The 24,427-nt window shown below is 59.8% G+C and overlaps 3 protein-coding genes across 9 annotated transcripts; all 3 read left to right on the top strand.

Moving 5' to 3' along the window:
- Window positions 1–409: 409 nt before the first annotated feature.
- On the top strand, window positions 410–10,375 carry DPH1 (diphthamide biosynthesis 1). Of its 2 annotated transcripts, XM_067715970.1 has the most exons (13): window positions 410–566; window positions 2,365–2,517; window positions 2,638–2,701; window positions 4,283–4,404; window positions 4,827–4,984; window positions 5,114–5,235; window positions 7,072–7,140; window positions 7,547–7,703; window positions 7,836–7,936; window positions 8,774–8,852; window positions 9,113–9,253; window positions 9,424–9,531; window positions 10,237–10,375. In XM_067715970.1, exons 1-12 carry the CDS (start codon window positions 506–508, stop codon window positions 9,511–9,513), a joined length of 1,317 nt encoding a protein of 438 aa, XP_067572071.1. In that variant the 5' UTR covers window positions 410–505; the 3' UTR covers window positions 9,514–9,531; window positions 10,237–10,375. The 2 variants fall into 2 exon arrangements, with proteins under 2 accessions (XP_067572071.1, XP_067572072.1); XM_067715971.1 differs by lacking the exons at window positions 8,774–8,852; window positions 9,113–9,253; window positions 9,424–9,531; window positions 10,237–10,375 and having other exon boundaries at window positions 7,535–7,703; window positions 7,836–8,349.
- On the top strand, window positions 9,552–11,076 carry OVCA2 (OVCA2 serine hydrolase domain containing). Its single transcript, XM_067715985.1, has 2 exons — window positions 9,552–9,886; window positions 10,237–11,076. The coding sequence occupies exons 1-2, from the start codon at window positions 9,577–9,579 to the stop codon at window positions 10,734–10,736; spliced, it is 810 nt and encodes a 269-aa protein (XP_067572086.1). The 5' UTR covers window positions 9,552–9,576; the 3' UTR covers window positions 10,737–11,076.
- A 142-nt stretch (window positions 11,077–11,218) lies between these two features.
- On the top strand, window positions 11,219–24,297 carry HIC1 (HIC ZBTB transcriptional repressor 1). 6 transcript variants are annotated; one of them, XM_067715963.1, is made up of 4 exons: window positions 11,219–12,530; window positions 13,728–13,901; window positions 19,314–19,819; window positions 21,297–24,297. In XM_067715963.1, exons 3-4 carry the CDS (start codon window positions 19,402–19,404, stop codon window positions 23,471–23,473), a joined length of 2,595 nt encoding a protein of 864 aa, XP_067572064.1. In that variant the 5' UTR covers window positions 11,219–12,530; window positions 13,728–13,901; window positions 19,314–19,401; the 3' UTR covers window positions 23,474–24,297. The 6 variants fall into 6 exon arrangements, with proteins under 6 accessions (XP_067572064.1, XP_067572063.1, XP_067572066.1 ...); XM_067715962.1 differs by having other exon boundaries at window positions 11,219–12,840; XM_067715965.1 differs by lacking the exon at window positions 19,314–19,819 and having other exon boundaries at window positions 11,219–12,840.
- The last annotated feature ends 130 nt before the right edge of the window (window positions 24,298–24,427 follow it).

Here is a 24,427-nt window from a genome sequence, read left to right as displayed (position 1 = left end):
GGAAACCGGCACCAAGACTCAACTTGGAACTGGCTCGGTGGGTGCCGAGTTCTGTCCTGTCCGAGCAATGAGGTCCTCTGAGGCAGGGAATGCGGCCCCACCCATAGGCATCCAGGTCTTATCAGGAGGGGAGAGAGTGAGGGGAGCTGAAGGAGGACCCTGTGGTGTCCTCATTTACAAGACTCCGCCCGCAGAACTGGGTAGGGAGTCGGCAAATAGGAGGGCGCTTGTCGGGGAGAACCAGGTTCAAGCTGCCCGGACGGGGAGGAGGGGACAGGGTCGCTGGGAGAACGCAACCGCTGTGGCCGGGGACCATTCTCCCGAGAATGTCGACCTTCCCGGCTGACCTGGGGGCCCACTCTAGCCCCACCCCTATCTTTCTCCTTCATGGTCCCCGCCCCGCAAATCCCCGCCCCTCGCTGGCCGATCGGCGATCGATCGCACTGTCTGCGCTCTCCTCGTTCTTCTAGCGCTGTCTTTTTGGTCCCAACGTGGGCAGCTGGTGATGGCGGCGCTGGTTGCGGCCGAGGCCACAGAGTCCGGCAGCCGAAACGGCCCGGGCAGAGGTGGGTGCTGTAAGGCTGCGGCCTCCGGACCTCGCATCTCGGGGTAGGGCCCCCAAGTCAGGGACAGGATCCTTTAATGGCGGAGGCGCGTTTCTCCTCCAGACCCGGAAGGCCTTGCCGTCGCTCGCTCTGGGCGACTGTCGCTGGAGCCCAGGACGACAGGTCTTTCTTTTGCAGCCTTAGGGCACGATCGGGAGCAGCCCCTCCTAGGAGCTTGTAGTCCTCAAGCCGGAAACGCTACCCACCCTGCCTTGGCGGGCAGACACCTGAAGACTCACGGATAAGACGTACCCGACAGGGAGGGAAGGAGCCAGGCGCGTTGCCCCGGGCATTCCACAAGTGTGCCTTCGGGGAATGCTTCAGGAAAGATGCACAAGGTGTCATTCACCTGGCACTTATTGAGCGCCCGCTCAATGCCAGGCCTGTGCTAGGTGCAGGGACTGGACTGCAGCCCTGCCCTTAGGGATCTCACAGTCTACCGAGGAATGCTGACGTTAGCAGAAGGTTACTGCCAAATGATAAAGGAGGAAGCGCCTACTGGCCCTTGGGACAAATCGAGCTGCTACGACTAGCAGCTCCCACACCCCAACAGCCACAAGGGACTTGGGCCTCTGCCAGAGGAGCTTCTGAGAGGGGCGGGCCCAGAGACGCAGGCTTGTGTTTCATGGCCTTTGAAACATCTGAACAAGTACCATAGCAGTGGTAACATTCAAATCTGGACTTAGGGTCCCAAGCCTGCCATTCTAGTTCTCCACTGCACCATCACCACCACCACCCATGCATCAGCCCCCCCCCAACACACACACAGAGGCTGAAGGGTCAGGTCTGGCAGGATCCCTGGCAGAAGATAGTACAGGCTCAATAAATATTCGCTGAATAAATTCATTTCTCTCCTTGTCACATTCCCAAACTGTCTGGTGCCTAAAGGGAGACCAGGGTTGGGCTAAACTGAATTGTGGGGAGTAGGATGCAGATGAAGGGCTGCAGCCTTCCTAAAGGGCTACAATGTTTCTTCTCCTTTAATCAGGGGTTTGTACTTATTTGTGTACCTGCATTTGCCGCCACTAGACTACTAGCCCCTAAAGGGCAAGGTCACTTTTCTGTCCTTACCTGTTTGCCCACAGTCCTGACTAGAGTGTATGTATTCTTTCCATCCTTCCTGGGGTGGGAAGTGGGGTAGAATGATGGAACTGGGGAGTTTGTTAAGTCAGTTAAATGTATGGTGTTTATTTCCCTTTTGAATGAGGAGAGGGGAAGAGTGCAGGAATTAACCAGCGTAGACATAGTCAGTGGGACTCAAGTAAGGAAGGCAGTCTTTTAAATGAGTACTTACAACAGTTTGCTTATAGATCTCATATCTAGGATCTCAGAACTTCAAGGTGTTCTCAGGGGCTGGGGGGAGAGGGACATTTTCCCAGACAGGTTGGGCTGGCTGGACTCTTGGCGTTTTCTCAGGATTGTTCTCTATCAAGGAGCGGTTGTGTGGACTTGTTTTTCATTTGCCTCTCAGTTGAGTCCCCTGGTGTCAGCTTACTCTCCTGAGGTAAGAGCTGAGCCACACACTCTAGTCCTTGATTCCCAATAATCTCATAACGTGGAAATTAATTATACAGATTTCCTCCTAGCTTAATGGGTTGTCCTTCCAGCTTCAGGATGAACTCAGTGGGGAAGAAGGCTGGGCCAATCCCCTTGGCATCTAGGATCGGGGCCTTAAACTTGGGTGGTGTTAACAGCTCACTCAGGTCTGGCTGTGGTTTAGGCCAGGCACCAACCAACTCAGGCGTTGCATTCATCCTAGGTCGAGCCCCTCGGGGCCGCTTGGCCAATCAGATACCTGCTGAGATACTGAACAATCCCCAGCTGCAGGCAGCCATTCAAGTCCTGCCTTCCAACTATAACTTTGAGATTCCCAAGACCATCTGGAGGATCCAACAGGCCCAGGCCAAGAAGGGTGAGCCCGTAAGCTTTGAGCGGGGGTGGGGGAGGAGAGGTTGCCCGGCTGAGCCAGGGGCAGTGTCCCCATCCCAGTCTCTTCCCAGCCCTCTGCTCATGTCTCTGCTCTGTCTTGCAGTGGCCTTACAAATGCCTGAAGGCCTCCTCCTCTTCGCCTGTACCATTGTGGATATCTTGGAAAGGTGAGCCTTGGGCCGCTGACGAAGCGGAACCAAGACCTTCCCCACGTCCATTGCAGCTCTGCCTGCTGGCATCATGTTCTCCTTCTGGACCTCTGCCTTACCGTGTTCCTTCCCACAGCCATACACACACCAAGGGAAAAACCCCAGACTAAACTCCTAGCCTGCTGCAATCCCTGCTTGTCTCTATACATCTCCCCTTCCCTAAAAGAAATTGGGAGGGTGAAATGAGTCAACTCCAGTATCTTCAAAGGTGGGCCCACAGCAGGTGGTGGAGCCTGAGGAAGAAGCTGAGAGTCCTCAGAGTTGACCCTGCAGTGGGCTGGGTGGTCAGCTTGGGGGTCTGGCTTGGGGGAAACTTTTTCTCTGTCACATTGGGAGGAGTGAGGCAAGAGGGGCTTGGCAGAGGGAGAAGCGCATAGGAGATGGTGTTCAGTTCCTCTACCTCCCTCATCTAAGTCTCTTCAATACAGTGAGCCATCCTTGGGAGGGGTGTGAGTGCTCAGCCATCTGCAACCAGCACAGGAACAGGGAGGGCGAAAGAAGAAAGGGGAGGTCACCTCGTGATTGGAACCTCCCACTTCCCTGCTGCCGCCCTACCCCCACCCTGCAGCCACAGACTCACTTCCCTGCTCCCACCCTCTTGCCCCTTGGGGATGCTCTCTGGGGCTCGGGCCAATTTGCATACATTTTAATCTATAAAAAATTAAGTGCTCTGGCTGACTCAGATGCCTGGGCTGCATTCTAAGGAGCTGAATTATCTGCTTCTGTGCACAGCCTGATTTGGGGAGGTGGGGGAGCTGCCTGGCAGCAGCTCAGCTTTTCGCACCACACCCCCAGGAGAGGAATGGGGAGACCCCCTGACACTGAGCCAGACTCCATGCCCCAGGGGTGGGTCTCAGGGAAGAGCTAATCCTCTGGCCCCATTCCTGTGGTGAGTTCAGGGAGAGTGGGGTCTTCCCCAGCCACCCCGTCCCCCAGTGATTCAGGCCTGGCAGCAGATCCCATGGCAGTGTGCTGGCCAGAGCCCACTCTTCCTGACACATGAGGTGTGTGGGTGGCGCCATGTGCTGCGGAGGAGCTGTCCACGGGTCCCCCCATCCCGGGCACAGGGGGCCCTGACTAAAGGTGGGGAGGTAGCAGGGGGTCTGGGCGACGGGGAGGCTGTGTGTATCCACAAACGCGTGCCCACGCACGTCACGGTGCCAGGGTGTGGGGATGGGTGTCTTCGCCCCTGTGTGCATGCTCATTGTTCTGGGTGGGAGGAGTTGGGGCGGCAGAGGTCTGTGTTTGACCCCCTGTATGCCAGGCTGAGGGTTGGGGGTCCCTCTTGCAGTCTGAGCCTGGGCAGAGGAACAGGGATGCTACAGAGTCCGTCCTCATACAGCTACGGTTCCAGGAGCTGCTGCCAGGCCTGGGGGAGGTAGCAGCTGGGCCCCTCCTACTCTGTTGGCAGAAGTGGCAGCTGCCAACCCAAGGGATTGGGAGAGGTAGGGAGAGTGGAGCTGGGCCCTGAGATACCTCCACAGTTAGGTTCTCTGCTACCTCCTTGTGTCACTGTCCCATTGTTCCCCACCCCGACAGGTTCACGGAGGCCGAAGTGATGGTGATGGGTGATGTGACCTACGGGGCTTGCTGTGTGGATGACTTTACCGCAAGGGCCCTGGGAGCTGACTTTCTGGTGCACTATGGCCACAGCTGCCTGGGTACGGCAGACCAGGACACCCAGACCCCGGCAGGGAGGTGGGACTGCACGCTCATCTCCATCACAGTGCCTTGTCCTGCTTGTATGCACAAGGTCCCTCCCAGTTTCTGGGATGGCCTTGGCCTTCCTGCACTGCAGCTGGATCTTTCCTTTGGATTTGGTTGCCTTGGAAACCATGCTGCTGTCCCAGATGCGGGTGTTTGAAAGGCTGTTGGTGGTAGAGCAGGCTGGGCCCCCAGCCGAATGACAGAGATGGAGCTTCTGAAAGACCTGTGACAACACCCTCCCCGCCTCCCCCAACCCCTCCCTCTAACCCTCAGGCTAAAGCCACTGGTCCTGGCTACTCAGAAACCTTGGCCTGGGCCAGGCCCTCTGCCTCTCCTGCCTTCCAGAACAGTCTCCTGAACTCTTCCCTCCTCCCAGTTCCCATGGACACCTCGGCCCAAGACTTCCGGGTGCTGTATGTCTTTGTGGACATCCGGATAGACACTACCCACCTACTGGACTCTATCCGCCTCACCTTTCCCCCAGCCAGTGCCCTTGCGCTGGTCAGCACCATTCAGTTTGTGTCAACTTTGCAGGTAAGTGGGCAGACAGTGGCTAGTCTCCAGGCTCTTCCTGGATCCCCACGGCAGGTGCTCCAGGCTGGTCCTATGGCCCTGCCTCTCCTTCCCCATGCACTTGCTTCCCTTCCCTCATTATCCCTACAGGCAGCTGCCCAAGAGCTGAAAGCTGAGTATCGTGTGAGTGTCCCACAGTGCAAGCCCCTGTCCCCTGGGGAGATCCTGGGCTGCACGTCCCCCCGTCTACCCAAGGAGGTGGAGGCTGTTGTGTAAGTGAAAAATGGGGTGCCAGTCATAGAGACACAAGAAACGTACTGTAGGAGGGAGCTCAGGTTCATCATCCAGGAAAGGAAACTGAGTCTAAAGCTCCTTGGCCGTTCGCTCAAGGTTGCCTTGCAAGGTGGGGACCAAATAGGGTTTCAGGTTTCCTGTCTCCCTCTCCAGCGCTCTGTCCAACCTCCAGAAGGCTGTGCCCAGGGTGGAGCGGGAATCAGGGCCTGATGGGGGATGAGGGTGGGCTAGAAGTGGTGGGAACATAATTGGAGAAGATGGATGGGCACGCCCAGGCTGCAGCCCCATTAATTTAGCATCCGGACAGCCAACAAGCAGGAGCAGCATGTCTCCTGCCGCCTAATTATTTTAGGTAATGGAAATGCTTAATGTTGTGTGAACGCAGCCAGCCCCAGAGCCGACAGCTCCCCCGGCTAAGCCTGGGGAGGAGAGCCCCATTCCCAGCTAATGGCAGGGAAGGAGGGAGGGGCACTCCCCTGACTCAGCCCCACCTGCACCCACACAGGACATCCCTGCCCCTAGCAGGCCCACATCAGGGCCTTCCCCAGCCCAGACCTGGTAGCCCTGCTCCCCGAGGGGCATTCCCCCTGTGCCTGTGCCTGCATAACTCTGAGCTCATAGATGCCTGCCCCCGGGGGCGTCATGGTGTGTGTTGGAAGGAGGGACACTCTGAGTGTTGGCCATTCATCAAAATTTAGTGTGATCTCCAAGACAGAAGGAGCTGCCGTGCAGATTGCCTTCCATGCTCTGGCCTCTCCATGGTCTGGGAAGGTACTGTTAGGGACAGCATCTCCTAGGCATGCTTGGTACAGCCTGATGGGTAAGCCTAGAATCAAGTCCCAGATATACTGCTTAATAGCTGTGTGACTTTGGGCAAGTTTCTTAATATCCCTGAACCTCACTTGTATCTTTTGTGAAATGGGGATACTGTAGGTAGCAGCTTGGAGGATTACCTGATAGGACTGAGTGAAGTCATACATGTCAGGTGTTTAGCCCAGGCCTGGTACACGGAAGGCACAAGCCCAGTAAACAGTGGCTGTTATTACAACTCAGTAACTGGACCCAAGAGCTAGTTTGGGCAGAGAGTAGCCAGTATATACCCTGAAAGCTCATTTATGGCGTAGATGACACCCTGAACACTACTTCCCACATCTGTATTGAGCTAGGTGAGGGAGAATCTGTCCCTCCACCTCCAAGTTAGGATCTAGATCTAGAGCCTTACCATGGTCTTGGCTGTCCCTTTACTGTTCCCCCAGAAGGTCGGGGTGGGGAGAGGTGCAGTTCTTAGATTCTGCACTACATAGCTAGAGGGGCCTTAATGGTCATCCAATTCAAACTTATTTTACATGTGAAAAAACCAGGACGTCTTCCCTGGTGGCGCAGTGGTTAAGAATCTGCCTGCCAATGCAGGGGACACGGGTTCCATCCCTGGTCCAGGAAGATCCCACATGCGGCGGAGCAACTAAGCCCGTGCGCCGCAACTACTGAAGCCCACGTGCCTAGAGCCTGCGAGCCACAACAAGAGAAGCCATCTCAATGAGAAGCCCGTGCACCACAACGAAGAGTAGACCCCATTCACCGCAACTAGAGAAAGCCGGCACGCAGCAACGAAGACCCAATACAGCCAAAACAAAAACAAAAAACAGGGCGGGTGGGGTAGGGTGAGGGGGGCGGTGTGTGTGAAATGATGCTTTGTCCCAGTTCACATACGCAGTCAGCAGCATAGCCAAGAACTCAGTCCTGTGGACCTCCGAGCCAGTGCCTGCTTCTGGTGCCGCACCCCACACTCACTGTCCCCTTTCTCCCCGCTGCAGATATCTTGGAGATGGCCGCTTCCATCTGGAGTCTGTCATGATTGCCAACCCCAATGTCCCCGCTTACCGGTATGGACTGAGCTGGGCTGACCAGCTGGGAAGGGGGTGGGGTTCCATGCCACTGTAACCCTCAATCAGCCCAAACTTCCTCATCCCTTGGCCACTTAACAGCCCCCGGCCCTGAGGATCTGAGGCACTTGGGTTCTGAGTCTCGGTATCAGGAGAAGGGTTGCTGCTGCACAGCACCTACCCATCCCCTGGAGTCACACCTGGATCCTAGACCCCTCTCCCACTCTTGCCTGCTCGAGTTGTGGAACTGATCTTCCCAACGACAGTCTCTGCTCTTGCCTCTGTTCTTACTTGCCTGCGTGGAGACTGAGGGTTCAGGAGACCAAGGGGCCGAGTCGGGGAGCTGTGTATATAGCACAGATCCTGTAAGTGGCTGTCACTGTGACCATGACAGCTTCTTTTCCAGATACGACCCGTACAGCAAAGTCCTCTCCAGAGAGCAGTATGACTGCCAGCGCATGCAGGCCAACCGCCAAGAAGCCATAGCCGCTGCCCGCTCAGCTAAATCCTGGGGTCTCATCCTGGGCACTTTGGGCCGCCAGGGCAGTCCCAAGATTCTGGAGGTCAGAGGGCTCGGGATGGCCTCTGGAAAAGAGGACGAACTGGGAACCGAGCTGGGAAAATCAGTAGCCTAAGGGGTTTAGCTTTGGCTGCTTGATCATGGGGACCCCAGCTCTGCCTCCCTCTCCCAACAGCACCTGGAATCTCGGCTCCGGGCCTTGGGACTTCCCTTCGTGAGGCTGCTGCTCTCTGAGATCTTCCCCAGCAAGCTTCGCCTTCTTCCTGAGGTGGATGTGTATGTTTGCCCACCTTTCCTGTCTAGCTATGACTGGCTAAAAAAGCTTAGAATCTGGGTCCTGCCCAGCACCTATCGAGGGCTGGAGTCGGTGCTTCCATGATCATGAAATGTCAGCGTTTACAGAGCACTCGTCCAGCCTGGACTGCCTTTGGCTGTGGGTCTTCCCTACTTTGTCTGGCTTGGGGGCTCACAGGCAGCGGCAGCATCACAGTCATTCTGCGTGAGATGAGTTGGAGGGGCGGTTGGCACCTGCACTGTACCAGGCACTAAATTTGATTCTGGAGATACGATTGCAAATGAGCTGCCCAGGCCCTCCCTTCAGAAAGCTCATAGTCAGTGGAGGAAACAGGAGAAAACAAGCAACACCATAGTGTTATTTTTTTTTTTAAATAAATTTATTTATTTTTGGCTGTGTTGGGTCTTCGTTGCTAGGCGTGGGCTTTTTCTAGTCGCGGCGAGCGGGGGCTACTCTTCGTTGCAGTGCGGTGGCTTCTCGTGGAGCACAGGCTCTAGTCACGCAGGCTTCAGTAGTTGTGGCTCGCGGGCGCTAGAGTGCAGGCTTAGTAATTGTGGCGCATAGGCTTAGCCGCTCCGCAGCATGTGGGATCTTCCTGGACCAGGGCTCGAATCCGTGTCCCCTGCATGGGCAGGCGGATTCTTAACCACTGTGCCACCAGGGAAGTCCCCATAGTGTTATTCTAAACAGCAGTAGGTGACAGTCTTTAGAATAGTAAGCATGCATTGTCTGTGTTGGGGACACAGCCATGTTCTTCAGCATGCTGCCCAGGAACAGGGCCCCCCCCCCCTTGGATCTGACGTGACTTCCCCTCCCAGGTGGGTGCAGGTGGCATGTCCACGCCTCTCCATTGACTGGGGCACAGCCTTCCCCAAGCCGCTGCTCACACCCTATGAGGTAACACCACGTTTTGAAAATCCCTGGGAGAGAGTGGGCTTTGCTCCTAGTTCTGTGGGTGGGTGGGCAGCACTTAGTTACAGCTGAGCCACTTCCTAGCTGTGTGGCCTTGGAAGTCCCCTCACCTCTCTGAACCTCACATTTCCTCTCTGTGCTATAGGGATATAGTAGGACCTTCGTAGGCCGTCGTGAGGGCAGAATTAAATAATCCTGCGTAGAAAAATGTTGGCAGATGTTACTGTCCGGTGTTTCTCCTCTAGGCGGCAGTGGCCCTGAGAGACATTTCCTGGCAGCAGCCCTACCCTATGGACTTCTACGCTGGCAGCTCCTTGGGGCCGTGGACGGTGAACCACGGGCGGGATCGGCTGCTCCAGCACCCGGGCCGGCCGGCGCTGGCGAAGGTAGGAAGGAACCTCAAGGAGGGCGGAGAGGCTTGGGCGCGGCCAGACATTGGCCGCCTCCTTGGTGACGCGAGCCGAGCCCGCCGCCCTGCGGCCGCTACGGGAAATGCGTGTCAGCGGGGTGGGGAACGTCGCGGAAGCGAGACTGTGACCAAAGTCGGCCACCTCAGGTTCAGGAGAGGCCCGCGCGCCCCTTTCCAGCCGTGGCTTGCGAGGCTTGCAGCTGCAGAGACGAGGAGGTCGCGCCGCTCGCTCCCTGAAACGCTCCTTGGTTCCAGGTATCAGCCCCAGCTCTGGCCGGGCCGCACCCTCTCTCCGTTGTCATGGCAACGTCCACTCTCTCTGAGGCCCGCCTCCAGGGTGGTGCCGGCATTGGGTCACGCCTCCTTATGTTTAACTTCCGCTCGGGGAAAGACCACGTCCGTTCCCTCTGGCGCTTGCCTAGAATTATGGCTGCGTCTCCGCGTCTGCGCGTCTTGTGTTTGGCCGGTTTTCGGCAGAGCGAGCGGGGCTTCCGCGAGAAGACGGGAGCGCTGCGGAAGGCGCTGCGGGGTCGCGCAGAGCTCGTGTGCCTCAGCGGCCCGCACCCGGTCGCGGACGCAGCGGGCCCTGAGGGCGCCGGGCCAGACCCCGGTGAGATGAGCCCTGCCCGGAAATGCGCTCAGAGTCTTCTCTGTCTTGCCTCGTCCCCGTAACGCCTGCCTGCACACAGCCACCCTGTCCCTCCCCTCATTCCTGCCACCCTCCCACCTCATTCTGCCTATGCCCTCCATCCCTCCCACCCCAGCCCCTCGCTCAAATTCCAGCCTGGCCCTCCCAGACTTCCACCTTGTCTCTTCTCCAGGTCAGTCTGTTCCCCGCCTCATTTTCCCCAGACTTTCTTCTCTCCTAAGCCTCCTCTCTTTCCCTCACTCCCTTTCTCATTTCTCTCCCCCTGGATTTCCCCTTGTCCTAACTCTGAACTCTCCCCCTCATCGCTGTAGGGCCCTGCCCTCCGGAGGAGCAACCTCGAGGCTGGTGGTTTTCCAAACAGGAGGCAGACGTTTTCTCGGCACTGGAAGAGCCCACGGTGTGCAGAGGTCTGGAGGAAGCCCTGGGAACGGTGGCACAGGCACTGAGCAAGCTTGGGCCTTTCGATGGGATCCTTGGTTTCAGCCAGGGGGCCGCGCTAGCAGCCCTTGTGTGTGCCCTTGGCCAAGCCGGCGATCCCCGCTTCCCATTGCCCCGGTTTATCATCCTGGTATCTGGTTTCTGTCCCCGGGGCCTTGGCCTCAAGGAAGCTATCCTGCAGGGCCCCTTGTCAGTGCCTTCCCTCCATGTTTTTGGGGACACCGACCGCGTCATCCCCGCTCAGGAGAGTATGCAACTGTGTAGCCGATTCGCTGGAGCCATCGCCCTCACCCACTCTGGTGGCCACTTCATTCCGGCAGCCGCACCCCAGCGCCAGGCCTACTTCCAGTTCTTGGACCAGTTTGCAGAGTGAAAGATCAACGAATGCCTTTGCCTCTGCATTCCCTCTCCACCCCCCACCCCCTAATGGAGACACATGACCTTGATGCAGCCTCTACAATCCCTGTCCTCCCCTTCTTTCCCCTACTGTGATCTCAAGAGACAGATATCAATACTTAAGACTCAGATTATATAAGCCTAGCTCTGCACTCAAGAAAAAGAGGATTAGGCGGCCTAATGGACTTTGATCATGGCATCTGACGTTCAAATATGAAAAAGGTCAGTGGAGCCCGGGATGAGTGGAGGGTAACACAAAAAGCAGAGACTGGCAGCACCGTGAGTGCCACACAATAAAGTGGTGATTTGCATTTTCAGCATCTCTTCCCTGGTATACACAGCAAAACCCATTTTATTAAAAAAAAAAAGTGGATTCCTGGCCATCCATACAGCCTCCAGGGCAGCACCAAGCAGGGAGGTGTTTCCAGTTGTGAACCCCCAGGACAAGCTCATGCATATGTGCACATAGACACTTACACATTACTGGTGGAAGGCCTAAGTCCCAACCTGAAAGAAAGGAGGCCTCCCTGAAGCAGGGAAGAATTTACATCTGAGAAGTTTGGGGAAGAGATCAATTGGCAGGGCTCTGCCTGGGCCATACTGAGTTTTGGCTTCCTCCATCCTGATCCCTAAGAGTTGTGTGTTGGCCTGTCAAAACCTGGCTTCATATGTTCTCTGCTTTCTCCACCATAACAGTCTTACCCCTCCGAACTATGAGCTTGAAGGGTGGGATGGTGCTAGACCTTGATGGAAGCCAAAAACAGCACAGAAGTAACCTTCTTCCAAACTTGACCCTATTTGCAGCATTTGAGATTGATGCTACTCTGTAGAGATTGCAGCCAAGGCCTAAACAGCCCATCTGGTTTGAAAGTGCTGTTTTTCCTAGACACTCTAAAGACTGCTCACTTCAGCCATTTCCCCCTCTTCCAGGGCCTTCATCCCCAGCCTGCCCTGCCTCTGCAGACTCACCAGCTTGTTCCTTTTCTGGAAGATCGCAACAGGCCCTATCTGGCCCTCAAGCATGGCTGCCCCAAGTAGCTTAGTAATTGAGCAGGAATTGAGATTAGGAGATGTAGCACAAATATTCTAGCCCATCCTGAGACAACAAGACAAATAGTCTGAAATCACCGGAAATTCTGAGTTCTTCACAATGGACACCAGCTGTCCAAGATTTTTTAAAAAGAAAGAAAAAAAAAAAAAAAAAGCAGGAGTTACCTGCCCAGACAGACCTAGTTTACTGAGTCTGGAACCTTTACAGCAGAAAGTGGGGCTGGGGAGAAAGTTCTCCCTTGCTACAGTCTGCTACTGCCTTGTTCTTGGTGGGGTTTTTTTGTTTTGTTTTTGGTTGTTTTAAAGGGAGATCCCTTCCTTGGCAAAAGGAAGAGACTCTGAAATGGACTGAATTACTCCTATAGACCTGTTGGCTTTGGCCCATAGAATTTTAGAAACAGTTGGGATTATGATACTTAAAAATTTTGGAATTTCACACAAATTCAGATTCCTGGCTTCTCTGGAAATAAGCAGTTCAGAATGGAAAGCAGTGAGTAGATCTGCAACTAAGGGCTCACATGCCTTCGTGGCAGTCACAGCAAGGCCCCAAGCGGTGAAAATGATGCCACCTTGCATACCACGGGTGCTGCTACTTGGGATTATTGGAAGGAGTAAAGGAGAGAGGGAAAGACATCTGGGGAATGAATTTTAAGGCAGGGTTTAAAGTTGGAAGGGTGAAGTTGAAGACCAGAGCAGTGTCCGGTGCAACAGAAATGAGGAGGTAAAAATTCCCCTGAGAATCAAAATGTCTGACCTAAGAGGAAACAGTTCATGCGGTCCACTGGTTCCCAACAAGTGAGATATGTCCTCTCCCATCATGCCCTCCAGGAACAATGGGGAATCTTAAGGGGTTATTCCTCCCACCCTCCACACAGATTCCATGGACCATTTGCATCAGGATCATGGTAAACCTTGGGTTCCTGGGGCCAACTCCAGAGCTACTGGGACCCAGGAATCTGCATTTTGACAAACCATCCTGGTCATTCTCATGCAATGAAATAGTTGAAAGCCACTGCCTTAGAGAGTAGAGAGTAAGTCTCTGGTAAATATGTGTAATTTTAAAAAGCCCCCCATGTGACTCTCATGCACTCCACTAGGGAGAGGGAAGAAGCTCTCCTGTTAAGAATCATTGATCTAACATTTTCAACTGAGGAAAATGAGGTCTAGAGGATAGGAAGAGGAATATAATTTATTGAGTGCTAACTATGCCAGACATTGTGCTAAGCAGAAGCTTTAGTTAGCTAGTTTAATCTCACAACTTCATAAGGTAGATACTGTTATTAACCTAATTTTACAACTGAGGAAAGAGGCACAGAGAGGCTAAGTAACTTACCCAAAGTTGGATTCAGATCCAAGAACTCCCATTCTTGACCTTTACTAGTCATTGTTTTCTCTGCTGCTTCACAGAAGATGAGCAGAGAGGCCACCACTCACTACTCTTGGACAGTATGTCCTGCGTGGGCCTCACCTTCCTAATCCATAAAATAGGTTGGCGGTGGGGTGCCCTAAGTGATTTTCAAGATACTAAAACACTCTAACATTGTACAGTCAGTCCTTTGGTTTTTTTCCCCTCCCTGTCCACCTTCAGATGGGTTCAGACTGCAAAAGACTTTGTCTCTTCTTTTCAAAACATCCCTACCATTTCTCTTTTCTACCTCTCACTCCACCTTAGTTCCTAAAGCTCTTGGGAGAGAGAGTCCCTAAGCAAAGAACCCTCAACAGCCCCAGTCCTAGAGCTTCTGCTCAGAGAAGTGTTTCCCCCTCCCCTGTTCATTCTAAGTGCCCAGAGCTGGGGTCTCCCACCACCACCACCCCCTTACAAGGACACAGTAGCCTAAGAGAATACTTAAGATCGAAATAGCTTTCTGCCGTTTGCAAAGATTTTTACTTACATGATCTTATTTGGTCCTCACAACAGGCCTGCCAGAAAGGAGGGATTATTATCTCATTTTACGGAAGGCTCAGAAAAAACATGGCCCCTTAACAACCAGTTGATGGTGATGCCAGGTTCGACCGCCTGCTTCCCAGTGCACTACTCCCATGTGCACACACTACAGTCTGCCCACAGATGTCCACCGGATGCCAGAATCAGGTGCATTTTAATCCAAGACCTCAGTGTCCTTGGGTGGGAAGAAGACAATGTGTGGGTGTTGATTAACTGTGAAACCAGCACCAGCTGCCTTAGAAGTAGTTTAGAAAAGGAGGGGATATGGAGAGGTAGAGAAAAATTGGATTAATGGGTGGCAGGGCTGCGTTGCATTAACCATTCCCAACACTGTCCCTTGGGAGGTCCTGAACCCAATATCCAACAGTCAGCCCGTGGGTGATGATGGTGGTGGCAGGTGACATGCAGAATGTTTTTGAAGAGGTCATTGCTTACACTTCACTGGCCCAAGAGAACTTCAGCTCCTCTGATATTTACTCCCCCTCTTTTGGGTTAATTTGAGACATTGTCTAAAACTGGAATACAGCATCTAGAGATAGACTGAGGTGAGGATGCTGGTATGTTCAGACAACGGTTTAAGGACTGGTTAACTTTACAAGTTTTATGGCTTCCTGAGGGTTGGGGAACCCTTCTTATCCTTCAAGACCCAGAGGGAAAAAGAGAGGGAAGAGGAGTGAGGGAAGGCTGTGACTCCATCAGGACATGGGTTCAAGGTTTACCCTTTGCCCTCTGCCTACTCAGCTAGGGGTTCCTGGAAGAATGAGGTCGTGGCGCATTCAGGAAAACTTTCCTCCGTCTACCCACTTCGGTACCCAGGATGCAAACATTTTTCCAGGTCCTAGCAGCCTCCCTCCCACCAAGGAGTTAAAAAGAACACAAATCCCAGAACTACCCCTTCTCTCACAATCCCCTGGGTGCAGTACCTCGGCTAGGAGGACAGGACGGTCACTGAGGGGGACGGTCAGGCATTCTCCGCAGACCGCGCTTCTTTCTCTTTCTCTGCCTGGGTGGATGCCCGGCTCCGGAGTAGCCCGCTTCCCTGCGCCTCACCTCCCGCCACCCCCGCAGACACATGGGCTCTCGACTCGCCGCCTCCGCTTCCTCCTGCTCGGAGCCTCCCCCATCCCGGCCCCGGCTGTGCGCTGCGCGGCGCGGCGCGTGGGCGTGCTGCGGGGCGACCATGGCTGTAGACTGTTACCTCCGGTTCCCACAGTAACAATCGAAAGCCACGGTTGCCCTGGAGACGCGGGGGCGGGGCGCGCGCTGCTGACGGCACCACGGCAGCTCCAGTTTGGCTGACGTCAGGACCGCGGAGTGGGGGGACGGCGGCGGCGCGGGCGGGGGACGGCGCTCGCGGCAGGGGCCGGGCGCTGGACTCCTGGGGCTATGAGATGTGCGTGTAGGCCGGCAGCCCCTCAGTAGCCCTTGGGGACCGGGGACGGGACGGCTCGATGGTGGTGCCCGCGCCGGATCAGCACCGCGGACAGCGGCGGCGCGGGCAGCGAGCTCGGGGCTGAGGGACCCTCGGGGACAGAGGGGCCGGGGGCGCGGCAGGTGGCCGGGTCCGCGGTCCTGGGGCGGGGCCAGGCGTCGGTGGCCGTGACTGGAGACTGTTACTGAGGGCGGCCCGGGCAGTAAGCAGTCTAGAGCCAAGGTGCCGGCGCGCTGCCCGGGCAGGGTGGCTCCGTCGCCCGCAGCTGGGGGCGCTGCTGCTCTTCCTCCCCCGCGTCTCCAGGCCTTCTCTGACCCAGCGCTTGCGGACAGGCACGTGGCCCTTGACGTCAAAACCCTGTGACGTCAAAGATGTCCCTGCAGAGAGGCACTTCCGGCTGCGGGGAGGGGGAGGGCAATGGGGGCGGGGCAGTCCGGCTGAGGCCCCGCCCCCGCCTGGTCCTGAGAGGACAGCTCCTCCTGCAGAGGCGGGAAGTTGGGGGCGCTGAGGGACCAGCTCGACGGGACAGGGAGGGGGCGCCCCCGGCTGAATGAAGGGAGGGGTCCCGAGAAAGCCGCGGCCAGGGCGGCGGGTAGGTGGGAGTCTGTCTCTCGCCGGCGCCCCAGCTCAGCCGACCGGGGGTTAGCGAGGCTGAGTCACCGCTCTGCGGGGAGGAGAGGAGGGGGCGCATCTCCTGGGGCGCCGGCACCTTCGTCCCACTTTCTTGGGAGGATGGCGCAGGAGCTCCAGGAAGAGCCGCAGGGACTCTGAGGTCCGTCCTCTGATCGACGCTCCTCCTAAGTGGCTGCGTCTCCATCCGGGCGCAGGCAGGTGCTGCACAGGGTTCTGCGTACGCCTCCGGCTCCAGCAGTTGCGAGTGGACCCTCGTCCCCTCCACCCTGTCCCCAACCCCACCCCTTAGGGGCCCCTCTAACCTGCAGCCTGTCGGTCTCCTCCTTGCCCTCCAGTCCGTGTCCGTGCATCGGTCCATCTGTCGCCCGTTGGTCGGTCAGTCCCGCTTACCTGTCGGCTGTATTGCGTCCGCGCCCGCTCGCCTCCCGCAGCCGGGCTGGCGCGGCGGCTTTTATAGGCGCGCATAGTACTCGTGCGGCGGCTCATTCATGCGGCCGCGGCTCCTACACACTGACGCGCTGCCGACGTCAGCAGGGAATTTAGGAAACGGGAAGAGGGGCTATTTATAGTGGCGAGGCGGGGGGTGGGGTGGGGGGGTGGGGACCGAGGCGACGGGGAGCTGGGAGGGGGAGGAGGGCGCACGGAAGCAGGAACGGGGAGGGGGAGCCCGAGCCCCCGTACCGGTCTACAAGGGGTTAACTTTCCGGAACTGCGGGCTGGGGGCCCGCGAGAGGACAGTGCGGGGAGGGGGGAACGGGTCCATTACAGATTTATTCACTCTGGGACACCTGGGGGCGCAACCCCACCATCGCCCGGCCTTCCAAGGCCCTCACTCAGTAGCCCCCACTCCCACTCCTCAGTTCCTGCACCCGACGGCTCTGTGACGTCACAAGATGCCCCGCGGCGGCGTTATAACCAACAAGGCCACTGCGGTGTCGTCACCCATGGGGGGTAGGGGGCAGGAGAGGAAGCTGGACCCTCAGAGGGGCCTCTGGCAGCATCTAGAGCTGTGGTGTCAGGGACATGAGGGGAGAGGAGTGGGGGAGCCCAGGGGTCTGGAAGGCTTTGTAGGAGGAGGCTGGGCCTGGAAGGAAAGGCTCAGTGGGAGTCCAGGTACCAGACGGGAGCTGGAGACGCGAGGGAAGGCAGAAAAGTTGAGGAGGGTGGCTTGGACTCCCCAGAAATGAGCAAGAGGGTCCTCTATGGGGGAGGTGGGGGAAAGGTGGCAGGAGAAGGGAGGGAGAGGAAGAGGAAGCCTCAGCAACTGGAGGGGAGGAGGACTGGTCCACAATGCCAGTTTCAGAGCCTGACACTCAGCAAACCGCGTTTAACACCCATTTGTGGAATGAGGGACATTGGCAGCTTAGCAGAGAAGAGTCTCTGGGGGTAGGAGGGAAGAGACCACTTCCTGGACGACTTAGAGTTCCTGGAGGTCAGAATTGGCAGGAAGAGTCCATGCAATGTGAGGCCGAGTTCTCTTGGACAGGATCAGGGAAATGAATGATCCTGGCCCAACCTAGCTCCATCAGTGGGGGAGGGGAGTGTGTCCAGAGAGAGGAACTGGATTAGGGTGGGGAGGGGACAATGCCAGGCCAAAGCAGGTGGAACTAGGGTGGGAGGGAAAGGTCAAAGATTGAGGAAGAGTGAAGTCCACAGGAGGGCAGCTATGCTGGGGGCAGGTCTGTCAGACCCTCCCATACAGATGTAAGGACAGTGTGAGAATAGGGGTGGGGAAGTGGGAATCTGGGGAGACTGTTGAAGAAAAACAAAAATAGCGGGCACAGGGGACCCTAGGGTGGGTCCACAGTGGACAGACTCCACTGAACAGAGACAGGGCTGAGTGGATCCTTGTGGGGCTAGGATCTGGCCCCATCAAGGGGATAAAAGATTACAGCAGAAATGGGGTCAAAGAGGTCCTGCATAGCCTTTGGGATCTGGCCTCCTAGAGTCCCCCCCACCCGCCTTTTTTTTTTTTTTGGCCCCCAGAGTTTGTCCCACTGGTTCTCTTCTCCAGGAATGCCTTCCTGCCTGGGGGGAGAACTCCTGTTCATCCATCAAAGCCCTAAGATCTAAGAGCACTGCTCAGGTGTCTTCCCACCTCCCCCCAGCACTCCATACACTTTTCCACCTCAGCACACAGCACATCTCTCCGCCAAGATGTTGAGGTCCACCTTCCCTGGAGGCTGTCAGCTCATTTTCATTCTTGGAACCTCACTACTTCCTTAGCGAGGACTCTGGGGCAGGGGTGGGGGAGACGGAGAAGAGGACTGGGATAAGATGGACCCAGAACACGGAGTGGAAACAGGGTGAGGGCTCGGGAAGGAGTGGGAGTCAGAAGTACCTCTGGGGACCAGGAGCCGCCTCCTGGCCCCGAAGCCATGAAGTCCCCTGCTGAGGAAAGGGAGCCTCTGGGGGGCGCCCGAGACCTTGGTGTCTGTCAGGGACCGCGAGTGGCCGCGCCGGCAGCCCCTCAATGAGTGACTCAGCCACTACTTCTGGCGCGGGCGTGGGGGCGAAGGATGGAGCGCGGGGCGGGCGGAGGGGTGGGGGGTGGGGGGTGGGTGGGCGGCGAGCGCGGCCCCCACCGCCCAGCGGCCCTGCGCGGTTGCTAAGCTCTCCAAGGCCTCGGAGAGACGCGATATAGGCGAACCTCATCGGTTACTATGGTAACTCTGCGCCCCAGCCTCTCGCGCTCGGCGGCTGAGGGAGGCGCAGCCAATCAGAAACTGCAGGCGTTCTTGGGGACCCACTCCCACCCCCCCATGTGGGCGGGGGTCAGAAGGTGCGGGGAAGAGGCGGAGCGTGGGCTGCGGAGGCCCACTCAGCCACACAGGCGCTGGCTGCAGGCCTGATGTGCCGCGGCGGCTCGGGGACACTTCCGGAGTTAGCTGTGCGAACGCCCGCGCTCTAGTGCGGGGTGCCCTCCTTCCCAGAAGGGGCGTCACCTGCAAGAACCCGGCCTTCATGTGGGGTGCAGGACCTTGCGGGGCATCCCGGGCTGCAGGCCGTCCTGTGACTTTTCTCTCGGGTCCGTGGGTTTGGAGACGAGGTCGTTCAAGCGGGTCGTCCCTCAGAACGGCTCACACGGGGAATCTGGGGGCTTGGGTCGCTTCTGCGGGACCCCCAAGAGGCGCTGTCCAGCCATTCCCAGTCTCATATCCTGGGGTCCCTCCAGAGGCCTGCAAGTTCAGGGTGGGCTGTTTGGGTACCACCTCTGCCCAGCTCATGTAGGGCCCTACATGACAGTCCCCTGAGTATGCCAGAAAGCCAGATTTTGGACTCCGGAAGGGGGCAGGTGTGTGTCTGTGCAAACAGGAGCGCCCGCGGGTGTCAATTCCTGGAGAGGGTCTGGGTGCAAATGGGTTTATTCTGTGCATACCTATCCCATGTGGCTAAGTGAGGGTGGGTGTGTTGGGGGGTTACAAATGGACAGTCCCAACCAGGAATATCTAAGGAGGGTCCCCTAAGATCTTGTCTATCTTCTTCTTCCTTAGGATTTCCAAAACCTCTCTCCCACCATCTACTGTCCCGTCCTTGCGGGCAGGACTTAACTGAACTGGGGCAATGTGAGAATTTAGAAATATGTACAGGGGAGCATTCAGCTCAAAACTCCGGGCTTCGTGGGGCTCGCAAGTCCTAGGCTGGGGCCTCCAGGTGGGCACATCTGGGAGGCTGAATCTGCCAATAGGCCCCCCTCCTGAGTCCAGCTCCGCATCTGGGCGCCTCCGGCCCAGGTGCGCAGGAAGGAGGCTGTGGCTGTGTCGCGCAAAGCCCCTCACGGCCGCGAGGTGGCGCCATAGCCGCAGCAGCGCCTGCCGGCCCGGGCCGCTCCAGATAAGAGTGTGCGGAAAGCGCGGCGGGGCTGAGACGCGACCAGGACGCGGGGAGGACGGACCAGCAGGACAGACCGACCGGGGGCCCGGCGGGCGGAGGGCAGCGCAGCCACGTCCCCCCTGGATCCGCCGGCAGCCGGGCCCGGGGCTTCCGACATGCCCCCCAGGTAGGTTCTAGGGGTGGGGACCGGGAGGGACAGGGGACCCGAACAGCCCGGTCCTCGCGCGCTGGCCGCCTCGGGCGCATCCTCTGGCGCGGGCGTCCCAACGCGGCTGGCGTTCAGGGCTCCGGGTGTCGCCCCTAGAGGACTCAGGACTGCCGGGCCGCTGCTCTGCGCCGGGTTCACGGCAGGGTCAGCGGCCTGGGGCCGGCTCTGCCCGCACATGGGCTAGAGAAGCTAGGGGAAGGGAAGGGGAGCTGGCGGGCGGGGCTGGCAGGGGCGCTGCCCTCCCTGGCACAGCGCGGCGCCTGGCAGCGGGGCGGGTGGGGCGCCGACTAGGAGCTGCCACCGCCACGGGGAGGGAAGCCCGGCCGGGCTGCGGCCGCAGGTAACGGGCCGCGAGGCCCTGGGGGCCAGGCGGGGAATAGGGTCGGGCGGGCGAGCGGACGGCCGGGGAGCTCAGGGCTCGGTTCAGGCCCGGCGGCCGCCTGGCTGCCGAAATTGGGGGCCGAGAGGAAAAGCTGGGGGCCGAGAGGAAAAGCTGGGAGCCGAGGGACTGCGGCTGGTGCGCTCCTCCCGGCCTGTCTGAAGTTGGGAAACTTTTCCCCAAGTTTGGGGCGGCAGAGGTCCCGTGGAGAAGGGGCCGAGGGGAGCTGGGGAGGGAGGCGCCGGGCCCGCGAATGCAGAGCGGAGGCCGAGGCCGGGGCCGGGACGCGGGTGGGGCGCAGGCCGGGGTCAGGGCCGAAGCCGGCTGTGCGCGGTGCCCGCCCGGGGCGCTGCCCCCTCCCTCCCTTGGGAGCTGCGTGGCTCCCCCCTCCCCCCCACCTGCTTCCTGCCTCAGCCTCCTGCCCCGATATAACGCCCTCCCCGCGCCGGGCCGGCCTTCGTGCTCTGCCCGCCACGGCAGCCGCTGCCTCCGCTTCCCGCGCCACGGCCGCCGCCCGGGCCTCAACTGAGGGCCTGACAGCCCCCGGCCAGGGCGGCGCCACGGCGGGCACCGCGCTCCCCTCCTCCGGACCTCTTCCCCCAACTGGGGCAACTTCTCTCGAGGCGGGAGGCGCTTTTTTACTCGGCTCCCTTGTATCCCACTTGGGCAAACTTCTCAGCCCTGAATGACTTTTCCTGTAGCGGACATTTTCCTCAAATCGGGTAACTGTTTCCGAAAGGGTCGCTTCGCCCGAACACTTTTCTCCTCGGAAGCCCCCAGAACCCAGGCGGTGAGCCCGGCGGTATCGGGCCTGGGGGTGCAGGCCAGCCTGGCCTCCTCTCCGCCAGCCAGTCTCGGCTCCTTCTTTTGGTCCAGGTCGGCCGGCCCAGGCTCCCACTCTTGGAGGCCGCGGATCCTCCGCCAGTGCCCAGGCCGCGGTGCTCAATGCCCCTGCCCAGCTGAGGGGAAGGGGAAGTGGAGGGGAGAAGCGCCGGACTGGGTGCAGGCAGCGAGGGCTCGGTGCGGCTCTGACCCGGCTGGTGTGTGTCCCCGCAGGAGATTGTGCTGGGCAGACGATGCTGGACACGATGGAGGCGCCCGGCCACTCGAGGCAGCTGCTGCTGCAGCTCAACAACCAGCGCACCAAGGGCTTCTTGTGCGACGTGATCATCGTGGTGCAGAACGCCCTCTTCCGCGCACACAAGAACGTGCTGGCGGCCAGCAGCGCCTACCTCAAGTCCCTGGTGGTGCATGACAACCTGCTCAACCTGGACCATGACATGGTGAGCCCGGCCGTGTTCCGCCTGGTGCTGGACTTCATCTACACCGGCCGCCTGGCTGATGGCGCGGAGGCTGCGGCGGCGGCCGCCGTGGCCCCGGGGGCCGAGCCGAGCCTGGGCGCCGTGCTGGCTGCCGCCAGCTACCTGCAGATCCCCGACCTCGTGACGCTGTGCAAGAAACGCCTCAAGCGCCACGGCAAGTACTGCCACCTGCGGGGCGGCGGCGGTGGCGGCGGCGGCTACGCACCCTACGGGAGGCCAGGCCGGGGCCTGAGGGCTGCCACGCCCGTCATCCAGGCCTGCTACTCGTCCCCAGCCGGGCCTCCGCCGCCGCCCACCGCCGAGGCGCCGTCGGGCCCCGAGGCCGCGGTGAACACGCACTGCGCCGAGCTGTACGCCTCGGGCCCCGGCCCGGCCGCCGCGCTCTGCGCCCCGGAGCGCCGCTGCTCCCCGCTCTGCGGCCTGGACCTGTCCAAGAAAAGCCCGCCGGGCTCCGCGCCTCCCGAGCGGCCGCCGGGCGAACGCGAGCTGCCCCCGCGCCCAGACAGCCCTCCCAGCGCCGGCCCCGCAGCCTACAAGGAGCCACCGCTCGCCCTGCCGCCCCTGCCGCCGCTGCCCTTCCAGAAGCTGGAGGAGGCCGGACCGCCTCCGGACCCATTCCGCGGCGGCGGCGGCGGCGGCGGCGGCAGCCCGGGACCCGAGCCCCCCGGCCGCCCCGACGGGCCCAGCCTCCTCTACCGCTGGATGAAGCACGAGCCAGGCCTGGGCAGCTACGGCGACGAGCTGGGCCGCGAGCGCGGCTCCCCCAGCGAACGATGCGAGGAGCGAGGCGGGGACCCGGCCGCCTCGCCCGGGGGTCCTCCGCTCGGCCTGGCGCCGCCGCCGCGCTACCCGGGCAGCTTGGACGGGCCTGGCGCGGGCGGCGACGGCGACGACTACAAGAGCAGCAGCGAGGAGACGGGCAGCAGCGAGGACCCCAGCCCGCCCGGCGGCCACCTCGAGGGCTACCCGTGCCCGCACCTGGCCTATGGCGAGCCCGAGAGCTTCGGCGACAACCTGTACGTGTGCATCCCATGCGGAAAGGGCTTCCCCAGCTCGGAGCAGCTGAACGCGCACGTGGAGGCGCACGTGGAGGAGGAGGAGGCGCTGTACGGCAGGGCCGAGGCGGCTGAGGTGGCTGCAGGGGCCGCCGGCCTCGGGCCCCCTTTTGGAGGCGGTGGGGACAAGGTCGCTGGGGCTCCGGGGGGCCTGGGCGAGCTGCTGCGGCCGTACCGCTGCGCGTCGTGCGACAAGAGCTACAAGGACCCGGCCACGCTGCGGCAGCACGAGAAGACGCACTGGCTGACCCGGCCCTATCCGTGCACCATCTGCGGGAAGAAGTTCACGCAGCGCGGGACCATGACGCGCCACATGCGCAGCCACCTGGGCCTCAAGCCCTTCGCGTGCGACGCGTGCGGCATGCGCTTCACGCGCCAGTACCGCCTCACCGAGCACATGCGCATCCACTCGGGCGAGAAGCCCTACGAGTGCCAGGTGTGCGGCGGCAAGTTCGCCCAGCAACGCAACCTCATCAGCCACATGAAGATGCACGCCGTGGGTGGCGCGGCCGGCGCGGCCGGGGCGCTGGCGGGGCTGGGGGGGCTCCCCGGCGTCCCCGGCCCCGATGGCAAGGGCAAGCTCGACTTCCCCGAGGGCGTCTTTGCTGTGGCGCGCCTCACGGCTGAACAGCTGAGCCTGAAGCAGCAGGACAAGGCGGCTGCGGCCGAGCTGCTGGCCCAGACCACGCACTTCCTGCACGACCCCAAGGTGGCGCTCGAGAGCCTCTACCCGTTGGCCAAGTTCACTGCGGAGCTGGGCCTCAGCCCCGACAAGGCGGCCGAGGTGCTGAGCCAGGGAGCGCACCTGGCCGCCGGCCCCGACGGCCGGACCATCGACCGTTTCTCCCCGACCTAGAGCGGTCTTGCCGCCGCGTGGCCCCGGCCCGCGCCCCTAGGCAGCGGCGGCGGGGGCCACCATCAGGCAGGCACACCGCGCCCGACGACTGTAGTAGCTGCGGCAGCGTCGCCGCAGGGGCGGCGGCCCCACCTGGCCTCACTGCTTTGTGCCTTAGCCCGGGGGTGGGGGTGGGGAGAAAACCCCGGGACGGGGGTGGGATGGGGGAAGGGAGATTTATATTTTTGATATCAGCTTTGACCAAAGGAGACCCCCGGCCCTTCTCCGCCTCTTCCTGTGGTTCGTTGGCCCCCTCCCCCGGCTCCGTGCTGCTCTTGGGGGAAGGGGTGTCACTGTTGGGGCGCTCCCAGCCCTACCTCCGGCCCTTGCGACCACACCCATTCTCACTGTGAATCTCCCCGCTGGGGTCGGAGCGTCGGGCAGAGTTGGGGAGCGGGGAGGGGACTGAGCCGGCCGGAGGGCCCCCCGCCCCCGCCCGCCCCGGGACTGATAATGTGAAGTTCCTCATTTTGCACAAGTGGCACTAGCCCCAGGGCTAACCTTTCCCTCCCTCTGGAGTCAGAGGGCTGAGACAGCCCTGGCCTACCCGGTCTCCCACTCCCGCGGTGGTCCCCCCCTCCCTTCCCTGGGGCCCCGGACCATATTTATTGCATGCGCCCTGGGCGGCCCCCCCAACCCCGAGCCCAGGCTGGGCTGGGCTGGAACGTGGTCTCTTTAGCTCCCTCCTCCTCGTTTGTATATTTCCTACCTTGTACACAGGCTCTTCCAGAGCCGCTTCCATTTTCTATACTCGAACCAAACAGCAATAAAGCAGTAACCAAGGACCCTGGACCCAGCGGCTCTGTTCGCCCTGCCCAGGGAGCTGGGTGGGCCGCACCGGGGTGGGTGCAGGGGCCCGAAGCAGCGCCCTCATACAGGTGCGGTGGCTTGGACCGTCCCTCCCCTGTCCCAGAG

The sequence above is a fragment of the Pseudorca crassidens genome, chromosome 19, assembly GCF_039906515.1.
Source record: "Pseudorca crassidens isolate mPseCra1 chromosome 19, mPseCra1.hap1, whole genome shotgun sequence".
In the NCBI taxonomy this organism is placed as follows: Eukaryota; Metazoa; Chordata; class Mammalia; order Artiodactyla; family Delphinidae; genus Pseudorca; species Pseudorca crassidens.
This window is presented reverse-complemented; position numbering and strand designations above follow the sequence as displayed.

Bases quoted from the DNA above. Each gene is read 5' to 3' on its own strand.
- DPH1 (XM_067715970.1), top strand. From the start codon at position 506: ATGGCGGCGCTGGTTGCGGCCGAGGCCACAGAGTCCGGCAGCCGAAAC. The intron at 2,702-4,282 runs GTGAGCCTTGGG...CCACCCCGACAG, and splicing joins ATTGTGGATATCTTGGAAAG to GTTCACGGAGGCCGAAGTGA. The intron at 7,937-8,773 runs GTATGTTTGCCC...TTCCCCTCCCAG, and splicing joins CTTCTTCCTGAGGTGGATGT to GTGGGTGCAGGTGGCATGTC.
- OVCA2 (XM_067715985.1), top strand. From the start codon at position 9,577: ATGGCAACGTCCACTCTCTCTGAGGCCCGCCTCCAGGGTGGTGCCGGC. The intron at 9,887-10,236 runs GTGAGATGAGCC...TCATCGCTGTAG, and splicing joins GGGCGCCGGGCCAGACCCCG to GGCCCTGCCCTCCGGAGGAG.
- HIC1 (XM_067715963.1), top strand. From the start codon at position 19,402: ATGTACAGGGGAGCATTCAGCTCAAAACTCCGGGCTTCGTGGGGCTCG. The intron at 19,820-21,296 runs GTAGGTTCTAGG...GTGTCCCCGCAG, and splicing joins GCTTCCGACATGCCCCCCAG to GAGATTGTGCTGGGCAGACG.